At 38.1% G+C, this 24387-nt stretch overlaps 1 protein-coding gene across 1 annotated transcript; it reads right to left on the reverse strand.

Moving 5' to 3' along the window:
- Nucleotides 1-745: 745 nt before the first annotated feature.
- stk38a (serine/threonine kinase 38a) lies at nucleotides 746-23584 on the reverse strand. Its single transcript, XM_028453140.1, has 14 exons — nucleotides 23487-23584; nucleotides 18572-18709; nucleotides 17023-17074; nucleotides 16215-16337; nucleotides 13160-13243; nucleotides 12957-13080; nucleotides 12198-12352; nucleotides 9917-10028; nucleotides 9613-9674; nucleotides 6686-6803; nucleotides 6479-6602; nucleotides 3850-3945; nucleotides 3603-3697; nucleotides 746-3508 (listed from the first exon to the last, which is right to left on the reverse strand). The coding sequence occupies exons 2-14, from the start codon at nucleotides 18700-18702 to the stop codon at nucleotides 3372-3374; spliced, it is 1413 nt and encodes a 470-aa protein (XP_028308941.1). The 5' UTR covers nucleotides 18703-18709; nucleotides 23487-23584; the 3' UTR covers nucleotides 746-3371.
- Between the last annotated feature and the right edge of the window lie 803 nt (nucleotides 23585-24387).

Below are 24387 nucleotides of genomic sequence, written 5' to 3' on the forward strand. Positions count from 1 at the left end.
GTGGCCAAGTTGAGGTTTATTTATGGCTGTAATTGGGAAACACCTCTTTAAATTGTTTGTTCCAGAATAGGGCCTCCTATGGTGGTACAGTTTGGCAAGATCTGGGCATTTTTTGGCCCATGTTTTGGATGCCGGATGCTGGCACCAAAATAACTGTAATTTTTTACTGTATGTGGGTCAAGTGCAAGTGGGTTGTGTGGCCCACAACAATTTTACTACTTTTGGGCTATTAAAAGTAACACAAAGTGCACACACACATCTATGTATCAGCTCTCAGTGTAAGAGGTTTAAGGTTTATCGGCTGTATAGTACAGTAGTAAAGACATTGACCTGTCAAACAGTAGGTTTGAATCCCACCTGGGGCAACCACCATCCGGTAATGGTCCTTACCCACCAGGGCCTGTATTCACAAAGCTTCATGGTCCTCGCAGAGAGCTTCTAACTTAGCCTACTATTTCATAGCAAGGAATCATAGCTTAAGAGTGATTTTGGGAGTTTCTGAGAGCAACTCTAAGCAAGGAGGGGACAGAAAATGTTACCTTACTGAGGAGGTGTGGTTGGCCCATTTGCTAGGCATGATGCAGTTATCTAAAAGCTGTGATTGGTTGTTCAAAAAACAAAAAAACAGAAAAAAAAAACATTGCACTCCGTGCTCCTAGATGCATGGACAGTAAAATCAACTGACCAAAGACCCCAGGGAGGCTTGAGCCCTAATGTCACCCCCAAACAACTACACACAATAGAGTAAGTGCAGAGTAGTTCATTGTCAAACAGCAGAAAATTCTAAACAGCCACTCGCTACACAAAGAACAGTGGTTTAAATAATGTTCACCCATTTTCCCAAAGACTAACACGAGTGGTACATCATTTTACAAAACAGTGTACACCCACATCCAGACATCGCTTAAAGAAATCCATATACAGCATTACTCCATCACAACCTAAATCACACCCAAACACACACAAAGTAGCATCAACAAAACAAATCATTCCATGCACCTTATTGCATTCAGAGAACATGTTTGCTGTAAAGCATGTGGCGAGTGATCCAACAGAAATTGGACCCCATCCATAGAAAAGAAGCTTCACTGCATGCTTCATCTAAAATACCGTACAAAGTGCAGCAATTCAGCAACAATCTACCTGCATACACTAAAATTGCAACAAGAAAAACCTTTACAAACCTTTGATGTGGAAGACAAGTTTTTCTGTACAAGTTCAAAACACATTAAAAAGTGACAGTGAGGAAAACTATAATCTTTTGACTAAAAATAGTTTTAGGTTCGAGTAGACAAACTTTTGCATCATTAGCAATTTTTCACATAAACCTTTCAGCATGAATACCTTCTACAGGCAGCATGTTTCAAAGAATGGGGTTTATCCTAAAAACAATAGGAGTGTGACGCTATTTGGAATAGAAACAATCAAATTCCATTTTACACAATAAAAAAGGAGTCCGCTTATGGAGCATGTGAACAGGCTGATGGTACATTCTATTCAGACACCTTAGAGGATGTGGCGTTACAGACAAGATGAATGTCAATGAATGTGCACAGAAATCCTGACCTCCTCCCAAAGATAGTATTAGTGGAATATGTTCAGTATAAAAATATATACTCTGACTTTTGGTGAACGTTTGCGGTGACTTCAATGATCAATCAATCATATTTCACAGGATGTTTTTGTTGAGAACAATTTCTAATGGAGGTAATGACAGCATGTGAATCTTTTAAGATCTAGGGCCATCCCCTTCCGCAGGTATGGGTTTCCATAGTTACAAAACCTCATGTTTGAGGAAAAAGTAAGCAAAGAAAACTAAAATCTGATCACATCCAGTCAGCCAATTCAAGCTACTGTAATGAACACACCATTTACATTCAGTTTGAGTGACAGCATTTTTGATTTCATGGAAAATGTTTCTCTGTATAAAGCCTTCAGGTTGAATCGTGGTGGCAACAGCAAGCTGGACACCACCTAACCACAGCAGAAGCAATATATGTTTTCCTTTAGGGTGTGACTATAGGAACAGGAAAAACTATCCTGACAGAAAAGTGTCCTTTCGGCATTCTGTTACCTGAAATGGTTTTTTTTTTAAATGGTAGTTCAGGGAAAATACCTCTTTATGGGATATTGATCATGTTGTTTGCCACTACAATCATTCTTCAAACTAAAAAGCAAGCCATTCAATGGTTTAACTGGTTAATTGTCATTGTTGGAAAACCTCAATTTCCATTTGGGCTGTCCAGAACAAAAAACTTATTACCACACTAAAACTCCACTTGAACACGTTGATTGCTTGACCACTTCTTCCTTTTGCATATTTTCTACAGTCGTGTTGTGGGACGGCCTTTAGGGGCCACATTCGGATGATATTCGAATAAACTTGAAAATCAATTCTACTTGATTTACTGAAACGTATTGTATGCAAAATTCTGTATTTGACTTACTAGTTGTCTGAAGATATTCTCTCAGTTAAATATTGCCAAAATAACTAAGAGTTGATCATTTGAAAGGTTTCTCTCAAAGCCATTGAATGTGGGCAGTATAGATACCCTGACTTCAATCCTCAAACACACAACGAGCTGTAGGCTTGACTGTACCAAGCTCTGCCCACACCCCTTAAAGTGCTGAAAGTATCTAAAGATGCACACATCACTGTGAATGTAACAAGACCTTTGTGGAGTCCAACAAAATGTGATTTTGTCATATTAATGCTTTTTAACAAGCAAATCTTCAGAATGTATAAATGTACAACTTGTAAGTAACAAAAGGTGACATGACAGCGAAATTTAGCAAAAACATTCAGCAAACAGTCTTTGGTTTCAGTGAACACTCTGATCGAGCTCCTTTAGGAAACAAAACATTGAGATAGAATCCCTGACAAGCACCATCATGATTTAATGCAACCTTTAAGTCGTTAAGTCAGCAAAAAGGAAAACAATTGGGTAATCTGGTTTGGAATTTTAAATGGGAGTCAGGTCTGACAGACTGATCCTGAGTCACTGCGAAGGAATGTAAATGATGCTAGTATTGGAAATAAAGACATCAAACTTCCTCCTTTTATGCAAAAGAAAATAATACTCAAATCCCATTTCAGTAGGAGATGGAAAAAGAAGTAAAGAGTAAAAAAGCATGTACCCTCGGAAGCATCAGAGTAAAGCCCTGCGGTAATTAAGGCAGTTCCTATGGTAGAAATGGAAGAAAAGGGCGACACTGATCCCTGCTATTCACAGAGAGCTGTGTGACAAAAACTCCTCGTCACTCAGTTTGTGTTTCAGTCCTTTGACAGCAGAGGTTCCTGATACAGCACACAATCTGATCACTTCCTGGGAGGTTAAAAAAAAAGAAAAAAGAAGTAATTGTGCAGCTGTTCATTTCTTCCCAGACTTCATGTAGGATGGTATAGCTCCTCGAGCTGTCAGGCCCTCGAAACGTTTGTAGGTGTAGTTGATGAAGACCCAGTCTTTGTTTTTTAAATCAGCCTCTGTCTGATTGGACACCTGAGTGGCTGCACAGACAAAAAAAACAAGACGCCCATTTAAATCCCTTTAGTTCCGTCTTCACAGACACTACACCAAATATAAGAGAATGTGGTAACATACATGCTGGTGTGAGGATATCCGAGTCAGGGAATTCATCAAAGTTTGAAGTGTCATCAATGCTCTTGATGTTTATGGGAATGGCAGCAGGTCTCTCTCTGGACGATGTCAATGACAGTAAAAATGAAAAGGCTTCAGTCAGTCACTATGGCGGCATATAATAATTTCACAAATAAACTGTTAAAAAGTCAGAACATCAGTCTAATATGTGCAATTAAAAGTATATCATGCTGATTAAGAAATGTCCAACCTGATATGGTCGTAGTCCACCCCCTCAAAGAAAGGATTAGATTTGATCTCTTCCACTGCTGTAGCACCAATCCGGTGTTCTTCCTCACAGCAGAACCTGAACACAACATTTTCTTTTTAGTATGCAGAATGTTTTCACACAAACAATCAAAGTGAGTAATCTATACTAAACAGATTACCGGCATTTTGTTCCTTATTTGAAGTTTTACATAAGCATTTTATTTAATGTTGAGGGAGGACATCATGCTGCTTGAAATAAGTGTGTACATAAAACTTTGAAGTAGAGCCCGACCAATATGGGATTTTTAGGGCCGATGTCAAAACCAATATTGTATTTATTTATTTATTTTTTTTGAAAGAAGAAAATCAAATATATACAGTTGTGTGCGAAAGTCAGGGCACCCCTTTAAAAACAGCATATTTTATATATTAAAGTTATATTCATATTTACTGTCTCTCTGGTATATGGGAAAAAAAGACAATATTGTCAGGAAACATTAATGCATAGTTACATTTTATTTTATAAATTGAACAAAATTACAAAAATGAAAAACATAATTTTGGCATGTGCAAAAGTCGGGGCACCCTGAGAGTTTCAAAGTGTCATTCTTTTTACAAGCTCAGACCTCTACCAGCTCATTGGTCCTGAAGCATGTGTCAACAATTGTCATTAGGGAGTGCCAGCTGGTGCCAATTGGAGGGTTTCTTAAATACGGCGACTCCACAAACCTTGTACAAACACTCAGCAACCATGGGTTCCTCTAAGAAGCTGTGTAAGACAGAAAAAATGAAAGTAATTGATGCCCACAATGCCGGGGAGGGCTACAAGAAGATAGCAAAGCGTTTTCAGCTTGCAGTTTCCACAGTGCGAGGCATAATTAAGAGATGGCAGGTGAGGGGAACTGTGGAGGTCAAGAAGAAATCTGGAAGACCAAGGAAACTCTCGGAGAGAACAGCTCGTAGTCTGGTCAGAAAGGTAAACCAAAACCCACATTTGACTTCAAAAGACCTCCAGGAAGATTTAGCAGACTCAGGAGTGGTGGTGCACCCTTCCACTGTGCGCCAATACTTGCACAAACAAGACCTTCATGGAAGAGTCTGTAGAAAAAAACCTTATCTACGACCTCATCATAAAATACAACGTCAATAATATGCAACAGAACATCTACAGAAGCCTGATGACTTTTGGAAACAAGTGCTGTGGACTGATGAAGTTAAAATAGAACTCTTTGGCCACAATAAGCAAAGGTATGTTTGGAGAAAAAAAGGAGAAGCATTTCATGAAAAGAACACCTTGCCAACTGTTAAATATGGGGGTGGATCCATCATGCTTTGGGGTTGTGTTGCAGCCAGTGGGACAGGAAACAAACTCGGGTGGAGGGAAGAATGGATTCAATTAAATACCAGCAAATTCTGGAGGCAAATATCACAGCATCTGTAAAAAAGCTAAAGCTGAAAAGAGGATGGCTTCTACAACAGGATAATGATCCTAAACATACCTCCAAATCCACCATGGACTACTTCAAGAAACGCAAGCTGAAGGATTTGGAATGGCCTTCACAGTCTCCCGACTTAAACATTATCGAAAATCTGTGGGTAGATCTTAAAAGAGCTGTGCATGCAAGACGTCCTAGGAATATTGCAGAACTGGAAGCCTTTTGCAAGGAAGAATGGGGAAAAATCCCAAATAATAGAATCCAGAGACTTGTTGTTGGCTATAAGAAGCGTTTACAAGCTGTGATATCTGCCAGAGGGGGTGTTACTAAGTACTGAAGGTACTGATGCTGTAGGGTGCCCCGACTTTTGCACATGCCAAAATTATGTTTTTCATTTTTGTAATTTTGTTCAATTTATAAAATAAAATGTAACTATGCATTAATGTTTCCTGACAATATTGTCTTTTTTTCCCATATACCAGAGAGACAGTAAATATGAATATAAATTTTTAAATATATAAAATATGCTGTTTTTAAAGGGGTGCCCTGACTTTCGCACACAACTGTATCTGATGTATCTGCCGATAACTGATGTGATATGATACTGATATGATTCAAGACAAGGAATCAAAATGCTTTAATCAGCACCACTGTCAACATAAGATATTAAACGGATAAATCAAGAGACAAAATGTACAGTAAATAAATACAATCAACTTGTCCAATTCTACCAGTGTTCTAATGTTGGGTGTCCATGGCTAGGATGGTAGGGGGGTTGTCTTCTGATGGAGAGGTTGGGGGTTCGATCTCAGTGCTATTCCTGTCTGTGTCGAAGTGTTCTTGGGCAAAATACTGAACCCCAATTGTTCCCAATGTTTCACTAGTGCCTTGCATGGCAGCACTGTCCCATTGGTGTGCTAATGAGTGAATGAGCTGATATTGTGAAGCACTTTGGGACTACCTCGGTGGTAATAAAGCGCTATAAAAATGAACTCCATCGACCATTTGTAATTAATACTTCAGATTCAAAAGTGGCAGGTTATAATGCAGAATGACAGAATTTTTATGCAGCAAAAGAGTTGATACATTAAATACAATAGCCCATTTGACTGATGTCGATTAATCTGCTAAAATGGACCTGATTAATTCTCTTCACCAATTAATGGTTTAGGTTCTACTGTGGTGTGTTCTTGCCTGAGGATTAGGTCTTTGGCCTTCTCTGATATAGGCACTTCTGGAGGGAAGATAAGAGTCTCTCTCCAGTTCATCACTTTCCTGTAGGTCTCCTGAGGCGTCTCTGAACAGAACGGTGGGTAACCTGCAACCACATACCATTGAAAAGTCATTACTTACCATTTATGGCCCAGCTGAAGCATGTCTGATTTGTTAGAGAGCCTGTACCTATTAGCATTTCATACATGATGACACCAAGGCTCCACCAGTCACAGAGCTTGTTATACCCGTTCTGCATGAAGACCTCAGGAGCAATATAATCTGGTGTTCCTACTGTAGAAAAAGCCTGTGTGAGAAGGAGACAAGCTTTTTAAACTTCACTAATGGGATACAGTTCAAAGTTAAAGATAACCTAAATAAATCCAAATCAAATCTCTATTATTTTAACAGGATTTGATTATTCATACTTTAAACAGAGGTACATTGCTAGAAAAAAATGTATAGTACAAAAATAAATAAATCCACATGTTTAGATCTGTGTGGTTTACCATCGGATGTCTTCATTTTGTTTACATTGGGTTAAAGTCTCTTTTTGTATGACACAAAATCATCCCATAAATACAATACATTCAACAGATTCTGCTTTGATAATGCTAGTCAGATAGAGCTGTGGCAGCTTTAGTTGAATTTAAATATAGTCATACAGGGTCCTCAGCAAAGCTCAAAAATAATATGAGCCCGTTTTGACCGTTGAGTTTAAGAGGTGGGTATACCCAGTCCCATCTCGCAGCTTTCCTGCATGTTGTGAATGCATTCTTGCTCCTATACCGATAAAAGTTAGTAAATCTTTAAGAGCGAGTCTCATATTGAGTATCTAACTACATTCAGGTATGTCGATGGTAACAGGGGCCTCATGTACAAGAGGTACATACACCCAAAACTGTGCGTACGTCATAATCCTCTCCAAAATCCTGAAACTGGAGTGGGCGTGGAAATGTGTGGTCTTTCACGTCAAGTCCTGAGGTGGCGTACGTACGTTTCTCCATAGTTGATGCTTTAAATTCTAATTACTTCTTAGGCACACTACCAAAATAATACAATACATTCACACATTAACCTCTGAGCTGCTGTTGACATGCATCATTTACACATATTTTGTGAGTTAGTTTAAATTTTTTTTATCTGTCTAACGTGAGTCAGACACATGTTGTTCACTACCTGTCAGAGCTCTGTGAGCTGATCTAGTACAGGTGGTCAGACGTCCTCAGAATAACAGACACTTACATCCGAACACTTTAACGCTTTCAGTCCAGCCATCATTAGCAGCCACACATACGCACACACACTCCAGACTGATCACTGCGACCGACCGGTGCGGTGTGTGCTCAAGTGTGTGTTTGTGTCACGGGGGAGTCGTATCGAGCAGAGGGGGCGGTGGGGTTGGCGATTGATGTAAAGGTAAGCGGAATTCACTTTTATGGATCGCTTTAATACCAAAGAGTTTTACACAAGTCATATTTATCTGTTACACATCCATAGCCTGTTGGATGATCGGGATGTCACATTAACACATTAGACACATATTAAGCCTGATGTGTGCGATCAGAAAGTCATATTTTGCAAATATTATTTCTTATTATTATTAGTAGCAGTAGAGCATATTACGTGTCTTCCTTAATCCGCTATCCACTTCTTAACACAGACAAGCATTCAGTGAACAGTGTGTGTCTGATGAAGGGCGGTCAGCCTGAAACGTCACGTTTTTTGGTGTTTATTAAAAACTGAAAATGGGAGCCAACTACGCAGTGGTGCGAACCTTCGTTTCTTCTTAGCATTTTTGGACCTTTTTGATCCAGCACACTGCCTCAAGAAAAAGGGAAGTGTGTGTTTTTTGTTGTGCTACATGATCTAAAAAGTTTTAAAATCTCTTTCCTGTGTCACTGGTGGTAAGAACGCAGCTTTTTCTGATTGACCCAGAGGGGAATCCCCGTGACGATCTCATTTCAATATGATTTTCATATGTAAATGTGGGAGTGGACAGGGAGGGGACACGTGTGCTCACATTTGCGTTGATTCAGACATTCAAATGATAGGTGCGTGAATCCAGTCGTACTCACAGATTTAAACATCTGAATTTTTAAGAGCATACGCCTGTTTCTGGATTGAGACGTACACTTTTTTCACACCATTTTATAAGCAAGTCTTTGTACATGAGGCCCCAGGTCCTTAAAACTTGCAGAGGCAGTATTCCACTACAGTATAGTCTTGGTGACCTCCCTTTAGTCAACCTTTGAGACGGAAGAGCAAGTCGAGTACTAATTGTGGCACGTATATGCAAACCATTGTTGAAGTGGACAAACTACTAGTGTGCTTGGGTCAAAGAGATGCCATTCCTAAGCTCTGAAAGGCCTTGCACCAATCAGTGCACTAAAGTGTCTTTGTTTTTGTCTCAGTCCTGGATAAAATTGCAGATGACAAAGTACAAAAAAGCCTAGTGGAAGCAGAAAAGCTGAATAGTGTCGACTACAACTGTACCATTACCACAAGGTGGGAATGCACCACAAGTAAGAACACTTACTTTTCTTTTGCCACATTCTATAAATGTATACTCATCATAATGCCGTGGTCTGGCAGGTTTTAGATCTGTGCAACCATTCAGGCCAGGTTTTGACTCCCCTCGTGTCGCGGGTGTTAGAGAAAAAAAAACTGACATTGCTATTATTTTTAACTTTGCAATATACATTGCGATGAGAAAAAATACAGGAATTTTCACTGCATGACTTAAATTGCACTGCATGTTGCACTGCACTGCTGCCATCTTGTGGGACAATTAACCTGCACTAATTTCTCTTAACTTTGAGTGCCTGAATGCATCACTCTTCCATACAACCTTCAAAGGTTTTTTTTTTTTTTTTAACGTTTGGTTCACAATGTCCAGTGACTGTGCCAGTTCAGTTATTAGGGGATGTTACCAGGGATGGTCAGTGCACAGTTCTGCCACCCGACTGCCGCTTGTACTGGACACACACATACATTGTAATGAAGATGTTCAAACGATATATTGTGCAGCCTTAACGGGTGGCAATGTTTAAGTTGAAATGTGACACAAACACTGTTATTGTGTTGTTTGGTACAGCCAAAAATAATGTTAATACCAGCTGCCTCCTGTTCCTCTTCCAGGTCTCTGCTTTTCTCTTGGAGTTCATGTTCTGGAAGGCTGCAGAGATATAAAATATGTAGGATTTTTTTAATAACAATTATAGAAGAACATTAGGTGAAAACTAATCCTGACAATCGTGAAACTTCTAGATGTTTAAAAATAATTGGAAAATGGAAAGCAACTCATGTAGTTGGATAAAGGTTGTAAAGGTAAAAATGACAGACTGAAGTTTCCATGAAATTATGGTTAAAAGTAAATTACAGATGCATCATGAAAAACTGGAAAAAGGTTTGACCTACTTTGTTTACTGAGGTCACTGGGGAGGCTGTGGTTCAAATTCTTGTAGAACTCTGTCCGATGAGCCCTCTTTAGTCCCGTGCACAGACCAAAATCAGACAGCTTCACATGCCCCTGACAACATAAAGAGCTCGAATTACACACTCAAATTGCAGCACACACAGAAGTTTAATAAAGAAAGATAATAAAATAAATTAAACTGTAATTTCAGTTTAAATTGGCACTGAGTGAAATGTGTCCAAATAGGAAACACAGAGTAGACCATATGAGAATGATATAATTGGTCAATATGAGGTGTAGGTGGTGTTGTTCCCCCATACGGTAACAGCAGTAGAAAAATAAAACCAACAGTTTCCACATTTCAGGCACAGGAAAAAGATAACACAGTTAGCAACATTTGGATAGGAACCAACAGGTTTTTTTTTTTTAATTGCCACAATGGTTCACTGATTGGATGTGCTCTGGATCCTGGGCCTATTTCCCCCTTTATTCTAGGGCTGCTAGTTTTGGTAGTTTAGTCGACGAAATTGGTCGATGCCGGTGACAACGACGGCATCGACCAAATAATTTAAAAGAAAAAAAACTTATATAGGTGATAAGAATTAAAGATCAATATAATGTATTTAATGCCTAAACATGATTCTATGTCCAGCAACAGCTCTGTGAGTGCATGCTGCTCTGCAAAAAAAAAAAAAAAAAAGCAAATTGGCACCACAAAAAGCCAAAACTAAATATTTATCTCTCTTTTTTCTTTCTCCTCGTCCTCCAATGCACCTGCTCATTCATTCTACATTTTTTTTTTGTCGACTAATCGCTACGTGTGCCATAGTCTTGGTCGACCAACCATATCCTTGGTTGACTACAGCCCTACTTTCTTCATATTTTTCTCTTCCTAAGATTTGCAATACATTGGACAAGACAAGCTTACACAATGGCTGCAACGTTGTCTTAAGTTTCTTTGAAAAGGGACTCTGTAACAGAGTGCTGCGACATCCGCCCAAGCACTGAAGCCGAACGTGGGGCTTGTCGCTGGTATGAAGTTTCTTCAAGTCTTAGAGGAAAACAGCTTAGCTGTCTCTAATATATGTAAAGCAAAGATTTCCATCCACTTTCAGACCGGCTTTGTCCTATTTCAGGGTCATGGGGGTCTTCTGGTGCCTATCTTTCTGGTTCACACTGGGCGCTAGGCAGGGGGCAAAGATTCCCAGAAACAGGAAATTATCTTCAAGTTTCACACCTGAAGTCAAAATTTTAAAAATGTCAAAAGTGGAGGTGACATTTTCTGGTTTCAAAGAACTGTCATTTTTTTATGTCTTTGTTATATTTGTGCTACATAACTTGAAGTCGTATTAGTGCCATTAATCGTTATATACAATATAGTTATATAAATATAAATGTAAACAAAAACAAGGTCAATTAACTAACATCGTGAAAAATACAGTAGCAGTTGTACAGGTTGAAATGCAATGTAATTGCCGGCCTATAGGCCTCTATTTTTTTATTTAACATTGAAAGAGTGGCTAATATGGCAGAGTGGTCTCTGTGTGGATGTTTCAGTGGGAACACATTTATCCAATGGAGCCAGCTGTCTGGAGGCAGAACTGTGTACCGTCCCTCAACTGGCATAGCCACTGGACACCTCTGTGAACCACATGTTTAAGAATGAGCTTTGGAAGTTACACTCGGAGCTTTAGTAACACAGGACGGGTGTGATGTACCCAAGTGTCTGAGAGGGAGGAAATTGCATGGGAGCGAGTGACTACAGATGTCAAATATTTGTTTTCATTCTGTGAGAATAAAATAAAAATATACCGGTAAGAAATTAAAGTTTCTGGACCAGGGTTGAGGGCTGGTATGTATTTACGGCAGGATGGCGGTTAGAAAAGTGAACGGGAAGGAGATCAGACGAACAGAGAGCAGAGCGGGAGCTTTGTTAAAATGACCATAAAAAACTACATAATGAGGGGGAGTGATATGCAGACATAGGACAGTGAGGAGGTGATTCCACGTGTAGATGGCAACTTAACAGTTGAAACTCAGCAGAACACAGTGAATCTCTGTTATTCTGAACCTACCTGTATGTTCTGATTGGCTGAGTCGTTTGAAAGGCACCCTCATTGGCCAATAGTGTGCCAGATAATAAAAGAGCCGCTCTATTGCCTTAAGAAGGTAACAAGCATCATTGCATCGAGCCAATTGGAGGCTGTGGTTTATGTGACAGAGCGGCCTATTTATGGATTTTGCTTTTACCTGAAAACAATGGCATGCAGGCCCTAAACTCACCCTAGAGTCTAACAACAAGTTGTCTGGCTTGATGTCTCTGTGGATGAAGCCCAGCTGGTGGATGGAGTCGATGGCCAGCACTGTCTCTGCTATGTAGAACTGAGTTGCCTCCTCTGTCAGTGTGTCCTTCTTCATTAACAAGGTCATCATGTCTCCTGAAGCATAAAAGCAGACCTAATGGTTCAAAAAGTGTGATGAAGTTTGAGAAGCTGTTTCAAAAGGACCAATGTGAAATCTTGCAGCTGCTTCATATTGTGATCCATTTCATTTTTAAATCCATCCACATTTAATTTAAACTGAAACTGTTCTTTGATCTGTGGCATAAAAAGAGCAACGGGAGAGACTTAATAAATTCTCAGGGCATGCCATGAGAGTGCCAAATGAGTCTTCTATGCAACATAAGCTTGAACTGGCATAAAAAGATGCATGCATCTGTGAGCGAATTCTGGAAGTAAAATGTCTGAACAAACTTTTGGGCAAATTTTTCCCGGAATAAATTCTTACCAAAAATATTCTGGATCAAAGTCACTGGTGCGACTTGTTGATATAAGTTGTGCCACTTTGGGCTTTTTCTCTCATAAGGGACAGCTTGTGTATTGCTAGTGCTACCAATACACAAGCTGTTTTTACATTTTTGCTCACTAAGAAACATGTGCTAACATTAAAAAGGTTATCGTGACAATTTCATAATGCTTACACACCTTCTTGTTTGATATCCATTAGTTTACCCTTTGGAAATACATAGCACTGATAATGTACCTCCAGGTAGAAACTCCATGATGAGGTAGAGGTTCATCTTATCCTGGAAGCTGTAGAACATTTTGACCACCCACAAGCTGTCTGCCTCTACGAGGATGTCGCGCTCAGCACGGATGTGACCAACCTACAAAAACAAACAAGGCCAGGCATATCCTTGAAATATTATTCTTAATAAATCAGCAGAGCTTTTGTTTGTCACTCACTTGCTCCTTCTCCAGCATGTCAGCTTTGCGGAGGATTTTCATGGCATACACATGGCCCGTGTCTTTTTTTTGCACAAGTCGAACCTAAAAGCAAACAGAGACGCTCCTTAAAACACGTGAAAAAAACTTTATTCATTTAAAGTTAATATAGAGTCTTTATTTGGAATTATGTTTCCACAAAAAATTACTGTTTCTAAGTCCGATGATAGTTAAATAAGCTCTGTTGGGCACAAATTAAGAATGTCACTGGCTCAACCTAACAAAATATTGCTCTACTATGAGTCAATCATTTTACTTTTTAGGGCCATGTACACACGTAGCCAGGTTTTTGTAGAACTGAATCCTCCCCCTTCATTTGGAAAAAGCTTGAGGCCACACTACCTCGTTTTTAAAAACATTTCCATCCATACCTAACTGCATGAGTTTGTATTAAACGCATTCATAAGCATACCAAACCTCTAGGCAGCAGTAGTTCCCCAAATCCTATCCAATCAGAATAACTTTCCGTCTTCATCTGACTTCTCCCACCAGCTGGTAGTGTGTCCAGGTCTGATCCAAAATTGGCATTGGCGTCTTTGACAAGGGACATGCTTTGGATGTGGAATAATTATCTGGTGGAAAATAGCCGAACCTAAGTGCTCCTTCGCCTGTGAAGCACGCAAAAAGTGCCTGGACAACTGTTCTCAGCAACACAGTATTTAGGGCATCCATGCTGTTTCTGAACATAAACACGGGTCTCACATATGTAAAGCCAGAACAGTTTTTGTCGCAGGCAGTGACATTTTAAAACTAAAACCCCAGTTATATTTAGCCACACGCAAACAAATAAACATAGTTTCCGCAAATCTTCACCTTAATAGGTTTTTAAAATGATTGTTTTTAATGATGTAAATCTGCAGTTTCATGTGGATTATAGGCCCAATTAGGGCTGGGCGATATGACCTTTTTTTAAATATGTCAATATTTTCAAGCTATATCGCGAAACACAATATACTGTATGTCTCAATATTTTGCCCTTGCCTTGAGATGATGCTTTGATGCATACAATCGAACCAGAAAGGCAATACTCAATATATATTGATGTTTTCTCTGTGATGTAATTGGGGTTTCCCCTAACTCAGGGGTCTGCAAATTGTGGCTATGAAGCCTCATGTGGCTCTTTGACTCTTTTGCAATGGCTCCCTATAACCTTAAAAAAATATACTCTGCCACCGTACTACTTCACCTCCTTGCACCTGTGGCTAACCTTAAGTTTTAAATCCCTGGTAAGATAACTAAAAAAAAAAGTATTTTGGAAGAAAATAGAGATTGTAATTGTGTGGGGACAGATTCATTAACATGCATGCTTGATATGTGGCGAAAAATGAGCAATTAGCATGTGTTGACAGACATGATCATGTGTTATCAAATTCAAGTTATTATTTGTAGGCCTACAAAGATATTAACTAAAAAAAATAATGTTGTTCAGATAGTATTACTTGATTTAATTTTAACTATGTATCAAATTTAATACACTGTATTGCCTTCATTGAGAAGGTATTTTATCGGCTCCGAGAGGACTTTAATCCAGATGAGATGAGGCAAAATGGCTCCATGGAGAGTAAAGGTTGCAGCCTGCTGCCCTAACTATTATAGATTAGCGTACCTCTTTTTTCAGAGGCAAACCCTTAAATGAAGGTAAATCAGTTAAAGCCACATGCCAAATGTCACACAGGGACCTTTATTAACAGAGATGTAGAGAACAATATCAGCATTTATAAAATAAATGGTGTGCATTTGTGCACATTTTAAAAACAACTTCGGCTGACCGAAGTGCTGTACAGTTTTTATATAATAATTAGCCATCAATTGTTTACTTATTACTGACAATTGTGAATTTATCAGATACTATTATCCAACGTGGCATACAGAATTTATAAACAGTTACAACTACTAACACGCACACATACACGCGCAGACACACGCGGCGCGCTGTAATGATGGCCTTCTGAGGACTGTCCCTTTAAGGCCCAAGGTAACGTAAGGTCAGATTTGAGTCAGACCCGCCTTCTTCCTGATTTGTACTGAGCGCATTGAAGGAGCTTTATGTTACTCTTCTGTTACCGTCCCATTTGAACAACATATAAGCAGTGTTTGAGCATCCCCTGCACACAATAAATGTGCAGTGTGACGGTAATTAGTTGTTTGAGTCCTGTTTATAATGTTATCAACCCCACGGAGACCTCCAGATCTCTACAGCGCACACATACTTCTGCACAGTATTTTACTGAGCATGTCATAGACTTTCTTATTATGGGAACCATGTTTTTAGCGATATGGTAAGCCACAGCTTTGGTAATATTATGCCACTTTTCACTCGTTTTTTCGTAGGGTACACCATGGGCCAGTGAGGCTTGCAGCAGGGTTTGTTTTGGCACAGCAGGCTGAGGAGGATTTATGGTCTGGGTCACAAGTGTTACACGTCATCTGACACACTCCTCGTAGTGCACTTTATAGAGGGTTTGTTGTGCTCAAACCTTTTAGTTGAAACTGGTTTTCAACATTCCTTACACAGCACACTTTGCTGCAGGCCAAACCATTTCCAAATTATTGAACCATAATTCTTTTTTTTACTAACCAACTCTTCGGTGGCGCGTGTGAGAGACACGGACACGGGAAAAGGAGAGGAAGAAGAGGTACGGACTTGCGGCAAATGGAAATAAATGTATTGCTATTTTAATGCAAAATTAACTATCGATAAAAACAATATTGTCCCGTGTAATATCGCACTTATAAATATATCGATATAAATTAAAATATCAATATATCGCCCAGCATTAGGCCCAATCGTAGAAAAATATCTGTGTTTTGCGAGATCCACTGATACGTAAAGAGAAAAAGGCAGTAGTGATGATCACACACACCTTTGTATACTCAGAGCATACAAGAGACAAATCAAATATGCAAAAACTAAACTGATTGTGATCTATACTGAAAAAAAATAATAAACTCACTAACAAAGGCAAACCAATTAAACACATACATTACTTGTGTGGCAAAAAAGACAATGTTTTACCTCCCCAAAAGCTCCTCGACCAATCACCTTCAGCGACTCAAAATCTTCCAGACCCAGCCGAGTGCGTTTCAAACGTAGAAACTCTGTTTCCTTCCTGGCATGCTCGGAACGCCGGATACGTTTCTATTCAACACAGACACCAATCAATGTGGTTTTTTCTTTCCTTTCTCGTTATTTTCGGTCTATAAGGCGCACTTAAAATCCTTTAATTTTCTCAAAAATCGACAGTGCGCCTTATAATCAGGTGCACCTTATGTATGAAATTAATATGTCGAAATGTTTTAGTACAACTTTGGGAAACTATGAAGCTGCACTGCTTGATGGATTTTTGGCGCTTCAGGGCTACCGTAGTCAGACGCCTCATGGAGTGATATGTACAGTACCTGTACTGTGCTTCAACATACTGAACTGAAAAAGTGAGTGTATTGTTCTATATTTTGAGTGTTAAACCTGAACAATGTTGAGAGTTATTGTTAATGAGTTGAATAAAGTTTGACTTATCAGACTATTTTGTTTTGCTTAATGCGTCTTAATAATAACAACAACAACAACAAACCGGTGCGCCTTATGTATGAAAATAGACCCAGTCAGACCCATTCATTGATAGTGCGCCTTATAGTCCGAAAAACACGGTACTTTATCCTCAATAAATAAAAGAATAAAATTGTATACTTAAGATAAGAGAGCACACAATAGCCTAATGACCAAAAAACTAAAAGCCATAACTTGTGGAATTCTTATGCATTATCCATAAATATTACAGGGGCCAGATCATGACAGGGAAATAAAGTGAAGTTTTAGTGCTTACCTCTTCATCAGCCAAGCCCTCATGATCCATCACTTTCTCCAGCTTCTGTTGCCTGATACACATGGACACATTTCAACATTATTGCTGCCTGTTGCCACTAACAATTTAATTGCATTTTTAATTGCAATTTTCAATAAAACTGCATATCTTTGTAATTTAACGCTCTGGGGCCGACGGACGCGGTGTCGTGTACTGATCACATGATCACCAAAAGAGCAGTGTCCTTGGATCTCCTTTTCAACCCGTGTTGAAAGTGCGGGTGTCAAACTACAAACCAGTCTTTAAATCATGTTGATAGGCCAAATAAAAGTGGAGTTATGAGGAAAAACATGCATGTGATTTTTTTGAGCTGCAGGAAGACCGCTGCAGAGCGCTTCTAAAACGAAAGCGAAAGTGTTGTGCAGCAAGCAAGAACAATGCTGAAACGTCACATTACAGCTTTTTCCTATTGGTTGAGATGAAGAATGCCATTGTCCAATCAAAGTGTCCACATATAGCGGGCATTTTGTTTTCAAATGACAGGTAAACAGAGACGCACAGAGACAAAGAAAGAGAGGGTGAGTTGAGAGATTTGAGTAAATAGCGATTATTAGTGTGATTTGACTGTTTAGTTAGTGTGTAGTGAGTGAGACTGGAGTGTAGTGTAGTGTAATATATTTGTTTATTGTTTTATATCAACACAATGGGGCACAAATAATTGGTCTCTCTCTATATTTGTTATTCATACTTTTTTGTAAATAGTTGTACAAAAATGCCTGAGACATTGCTTCCATTTCACTGTAAATAGCTATAACTGTGTTTTTTTATTCATCTGTATATAAGTTTTTGAAATATATAGTTTAGATTTGCTACACAAGCAATAAAAATGATTCGTTAAAAATGTTTGTAAAAAAAACCTAACTTTTCCCACTCAAATTTGAGCTTTTATAGTGGTTTTAGATCCACTGTGATAATATTGTATGCCATATTAAAGAAAATGCTTCAGACATTTGGGAGGTTTTCCTGAAAGAAATGATATCAAACAAGCAAGGTTTATGTATTTCCTTATATGAAATATAGAGGTAAAATCAAACAGTGAAAAATCAGCAAAAACGCCTTAGGCTCCAGAGGGATAAGAAAAAGCTACTTGCATATATAAGCAAAACCATCTAATTAGTGTTTTCTGATGTCCGTTGACATCAGAATACTAAGATTAGTGCTTGTGTGACAGGTTGAAAAGATGTTACATTTTCAGTTTGTAATAGGTAGAATATGATTGTTTTAACTAAAATGTGTTCAAATGCTTGTGAATATTTATATTTAAACAATAGAGGAAAGCAGAAGAAATTATAATTTAAAAATATCAGTAAATATACCAAATATTATTAATATTGTTTCTGGTTTGTTTTCAGTAGTTTTCTAGTGAGAGAAGCATGAAAAACTTGTTCATCAGAAGGAAAACTAGAGGTGATGTCAACACCTCCTTTGCGGTTTGGCTGCTGAACTATACAGCATTGCTTTATTAAATAATCATATGCAGTCACAACATGTAGCCATGTGTGGAAGTTACCTCATCTCTCTCTCTTCGTGCTGGGCTATGAGGTTACTGTAGAAGTTCTCCAGGGTCACTTTAGCCATGGTGACCCGTTCCTTGGTGTGGTTACTCATGGATGAGCATGAGCTCTGTCCAGTCATCGCCATGCTTTGGCTGGAAAAACAAGATATTATGCCACAAATATTAAAGGCATGTCAAATACTTTCTACTGTGCCAGTCTGACCAATGCATTTTTGTACTCAAAAATAAAGTCACGGTTTGAAGAAATTAGCTTTAACTATGTATGAATTAGGGATGTCCCGATACAACTTTTTCACTTCCCGATACGATACCGATATTGCAGCCTTGAATATTGGCCGATACCGATCCAATATCAGCACGAATCATACATACTTTTATTACTGATTATGTAGTGTGGAATGTTAGAAAAATCTTGATTAAGTGATGTTACTCAAACAGAGAACAATAGTCAGCAACAGTAGGTATGAGGAAAAACTGACCCATTTATAACCAATATGTAACCAATATATTCGACTGAATATTGCAAAAATGAAACATGTCAATTGGCCTTTGTTTTGGGGAGTTCAAAGCAAGGCTGAATAGTAGCATGTGACGCAATGACGCAACCAAACAACGTGCAGTGATTTAGAGTCAGAAAAGTGTGCGCGCGTTGCTGCAGAACCAGAGAAACAGGAGCAGCAGCTCCTCCTTTCCGCACACAAACACAGCCAGACTCTTTCCTTTCCACTTACCGCTCTCCGTAACCGCGTAAAAGTTGGAAACCATCCAATCCCAGAACCGAGTCTGTTGCTAGTGCTGTGAGCCACAATTCCATAAAACATCCCCATTGTTTCCTCCTCAGTTCACAAGCGATGTCGAGTGTCGCTGCATAGGCTGGTGTAGCATTAGCCAGGGCTCTACACTGGTCGCACCAGCACAGAATTTGGTCGCACCCTTTCTTTGAGCGGGGTGGGGGGGTGGGTGTACACCATAGTCATGCATGCTGATGAATACAAAAATGTCTTCTCAATGAATCTGTTCCCACACAATTAAAATCTCTATTTTCTTCCAGAATAGTGTTTTTGTTGGTTTAATTATCTTACCAGGGATTTAAAACTTAAGGTTAGCCACAGGAAAGTTGATGGTCTGTAGATGTTGCAGGAGATGAAGTAGGAAGGTGCTGAGTCATTGTACAACGTGATTTATTTTAGGTTAACAAATTGTTATATCTTGATTTTATTTGTCATTAATAACCTCTGTAAAAAAATAACTCTATTTCAATAATTGTTTTTTTTAAGCTATAGGGAGCCATTGCATAAGAGTCAAAGGGCCACATCAGGCCCCAGAGAAGGGAGGGTTCTCCAGCTCTGGTTACTCGCAAGCATTAGCCATGATGTACACGGGCTGCACATGTAGCTTCAGGCAGATGTAAACACACGCAACTTCCGTTCCGTTCCGGGAACTCACCCGGGCACAACCCTGTACCCTAACCAAACGTCCTGTACCAAAATATATAAATATAAATACATGTACTGTTACACCCTTACTAAAAATATATTCTAGACTATTTATGCACTATTAGAAAAAACTAGTAAAAAACTTAACAACTGAATTCAATATTTGATATTATGCGGTCAAGCGTTTATATTTAATTCGGCTTCGGCCACAAATTTTCATTTCAGTGCATCCTTACATTTTAACCTTCAACATAATATCTACAGTATTCTACAATTGAATAAATATAATGTAATATATATCGTAGATTTTAGATGCAGTCCGATAAAATCCGATATTCGTTTTCTGGCTGATGTCGGACCGATATCAATATTGGATCGAGGCACCCCTAGTATGAATAAAAAAGTTATATATAGTAACAAGAAGATAACAACTCCATTTTGTTTTACAAATATGATTTATAAAATCTTAAGTACCGTACATCTTCTATACTTTACCCAACAAATATAATGTGTTGCAAACAGACAATGTCTTTAGTACAAATAGACCTAGAGGGAAATATTCAGCCAAAAGCACTAAGCAGGTTTTACTGTTTGAAATGACAGCATTTTATCCCACTGTGCAAATACCCTCAGAAAAAACAAATATTAATGATTATTCTATGAATCAGCTGAGGAGAACGTTTGCTCTTTAAAACATTTTTAAAAATCAGCATGTCAAATATGTCATATGATACAATGTCACTCAACTGAGTTCCAAAAAAGAGGAAACTATTATGGGACCAATTTAGGCACAAAAGAGGAAGGAGAGCTGCTGCAAAACATTTATTGTGACAGAGCTGTTAGGACGTTGGGGAATTCTACCTTGAGCAAACAGTGATGTACAAATGCTCTGTGTAACTCAATTACAAGATGGGCTTCATTTCTGAATTATGTTTTTAGGCTTTGACAAAAATAATAACTTAAGCATGTGCCGTTAATTTAATGTGTTTGATAGAGTAAGAAATTAGCGAGGGCCACGAGTCATTTGGCCCTCAGTTTAGCCATAAATGGCCACAAAAACCTGGTTCCACTTCAGTTAGCTATTGTAGCTTTTTAATGAAGAATATTGTAGTGTTCATGTATTCAATTTCATTTGTGTTTGTAAGGAACCTGTATACACTTTAAGTTGGGAATTTTAGTAACACTTTATTTGAAATTTTATACATGAGGCTGACATTACGCTGTCATTATTATGAATAATGTGTCATAAATACTGTTATTAAGTGTCATTTGTTACCCTAACCTTATCCCCCTGGATCCATCTATCTAACCCAAAAAAATGCCAACATAGCTCCAAAGGTGTCCTGATTTAGTGAAAGGTGTCATAATTTAGTGAACGACACTTAATGACAGCCTTCAGGACACCTTATTCATGCTAATGACAGATAATGACAGCGTAATGTCAACCTTATGTATAAAACTTCAAGTCTTTGCAGGATTTTTTTCTATACATCTTACTTTAGTTTCTTTAGAAACTGTAGGTATATTAAACTTCCATTATACTTTTGTTTGCATTGCTGTTTTTAAAGGTTTTGTTTTGTGCAATATTTACAGGCGGTTAAGAGCTAAATAAACCCATAGTTTCACTACACCTGTCTTCTTTCTCTGATAGCTATCGTTCTACCTACAAACTTCCCTCTGAAAAAAGGGTGTGCTTTTCATTTATTTGCATTGGCAGAAGCTACTGTGCATTTTAATCTATAAAAGTATCCAAGCTGTAACCCGACCAGATACATTTATCAGCAGCATCGTCAGACAACCTGTGTGTGTGTGGAAGCTATTGAAGTTATTTTAAAGAACAAAGTCAGCTACAATTACCAAAACGCTCTGTGTAGTACCGACAGCAAGTGAAATGTCAGTTTAGTGAAAATCAGGTTTGGACTATTACAGCTAGGGGTGTCCTGATTCAATATTGATATCGGTCCGATATCAGCCAGAAAATTAATATTGTATTTTATCGGACTGCATCTAAAATCTCCAATATATATTATATTTATTTAATTGTAGAATACTGTAGATATTATAATGAAGGTAAAATGTATGTAACCAATTGGTTAATAATAAATAGGCCAGTTTTTCTCATACCTACTGTTGTTGACTATTGTTCTCTGTTTGAGTGACATCACTTGATGAAGCCTGTTCTAACATTCCAAACTACAAACTAAGTAATAAAAGTATGTATGAACTGTGCTGATATTGTATTGTATTGTATTGTATGGTATCAATATCGCCATCATATCGGAAGTGAAAAAGTTGTATCGGGACATCCCTAATTGCAGCACAATAACCATATTTGCCTGTATAATAACTCCATAACCACTTTAATATTGTAAACAGGGACATCGGCAAGCAGCACTGCAAATTTAGATCCAAAAATTAATTTTACATTATGCTGAATATAATCGGATATTGTTGCACAATAGATGTGATAATTTATCCTGTATCAGCCTCTTAATGATGTAAAATTTCAGTAAACAGTAAAAACAAACAGTTTATTTAGCAGCCATACAGTGTTCACACAATAAGCTGCTGTGAATGATATTTAGATATTCCTTTTATAATAATTTAGACAAATGGTTGGTCACACATTGTGCATTTGCCGTGTCTAATATGGTTGCAAACGTTTTTCCATTTCCCACAACTTACCTTAATGATAGTGACAGTGTTGTCAGTTTTATATCTGTGTAATTTGAATAAAAAAGTAGTAAACACACCAGGCATGGAGCAGTTAGTTATCCTATAGTTAATGGCGACTTTAAGAGGAAGTCATCATCAAAACAATAAAATGATTACACATCTCACAACTGAGTAGATGTAAATATCCTCAAATGTAGTTGGAAGCTTAAACGTCTCAAGTCACACCTTGACATAAATAAATAATAGAGAAACTGTTGCTCAGTTATTGTTATGCACCGAATTCAAACATGAGAAACATCTCAGACGGCCACAGAGCCATCGTACAAACACCAAACTAACTACACCTGAGCCACAGAGAGAAAACACATTACTTTTATTCTTCATAATACGAGTTTGGATCCACAGCTGCTGATAGCATTCAGCTAGCGAACAAACCATTAAAGTTAAAGAATGCGTCAAGTTCGACTACAAACCCATAAACTAGCTCTCACAATGACAACTATCACTACAGTGACAACAACCATTCTTTCCGCAGTCAGTAAACGTACATTGAAATGAAAACGTCCGGAATATCTCTATGTTTGAAGTTCTCCAAAGCAGGCTGCTAAGTGAAAGTTAGCTCATACTTAGCCACATTGGTGCTAAAACAACGCGAGTTGTTTAATTTTAACAGAAATAACATCCAACTACGAACTTCCACACTCTGTCTCGTATAAAACTACACCAGTAAAGACTTTGGTCGGGACATTTTCCAGTACTTTTCTTCCTAGTTTATAAGTTAATCTTTGTTCGCTCACCTTGATCGTAGGTGCGGTATGTGTCGTCTCTTCCTCTGCTTTACACAAACACTGTGTATGTCACCTTCACTGTGGACTCAGTACCTCCCCTAGTGGCAGGGTCCCCTAACTGCTACTACAACCACATCTTTTTTATTTTCCCCTCTTCTTTAATGGTAAATACTCATTGTAAAACAACAATGGCAACAACATGAATATATGTCTATATTACAAACGCTCAAAGGGTCAGAATAGACAAAAAAATATTTGTTAAATGGACATAAACAAGAAAGAGATATGTGTCAAATAATAAAAAAAAATACATTAATAATTCAAATTCATTTTGAAAAAAGTTTCTGCGATGCTGAAAAAATGAGCAAGCAGGTCAGAAAATGGATGCATGAATGGACGGATAAAAAAGAAGACTAAAAACAATAAATAAAAAAACCCCCCAAAAAAACCTAAACACTAGGGGGTTTACATTCATCTCAGTTCATCAATGATATTCCGTGAAGTTCAATTAAAGAAGGAAAAAAGGGACAATTCATTGTGATAAGTATGGAATGACGGTTTGGTTTTTAGAAATAATTTGTGCATAAAAAAAATTCCCATCATAATAACATTTAAGATATTGTGCATTTGTTTTTTGTTTCAGATAAATCCAAATATAATCTCTTTACTGGGGAAGTCCTGGAGATTGGGAATCCTGGGGAAAAGAAAAACCAGTAATTCCCACAAAGCTTTAGAATAATCACCATCAAAGAGGTGTTCTGTAGTTTAAATATTTACAAGACAAAAATAACAACTGTTATCTTCTATTCTAAAACGGTGTCTATAAGAAATCATTTTTAAGAGTAAATGCTAGTGAAGGTTTTAAAGTGAACTTCCTTTGCTTTTGGTGGAATAGGAAGTTATAGTTAGT

This window comes from Gouania willdenowi, chromosome 7 (genome assembly GCF_900634775.1).
Source record: "Gouania willdenowi chromosome 7, fGouWil2.1, whole genome shotgun sequence".
NCBI lineage: Eukaryota > Metazoa > Chordata > Actinopteri > Blenniiformes > Gobiesocidae > Gouania > Gouania willdenowi.

Coding starts and splice junctions, on each gene's coding strand:
- stk38a (XM_028453140.1), bottom strand. CDS start 18,702: ATGGCGATGACTGGACAGAGCTCATGCTCATCCATGAGTAACCACACC. Junction 13,244..16,214: donor GTCGAGGAGCTTTTGGGGAG/GTAAAACATTGT, acceptor GTTTGCTTTTAG/GTTCGACTTGTGCAAAAAAA. Junction 12,353..12,956: donor CATGGAGTTTCTACCTGGAG/GTACATTATCAG, acceptor TTTATGCTTCAG/GAGACATGATGACCTTGTTA.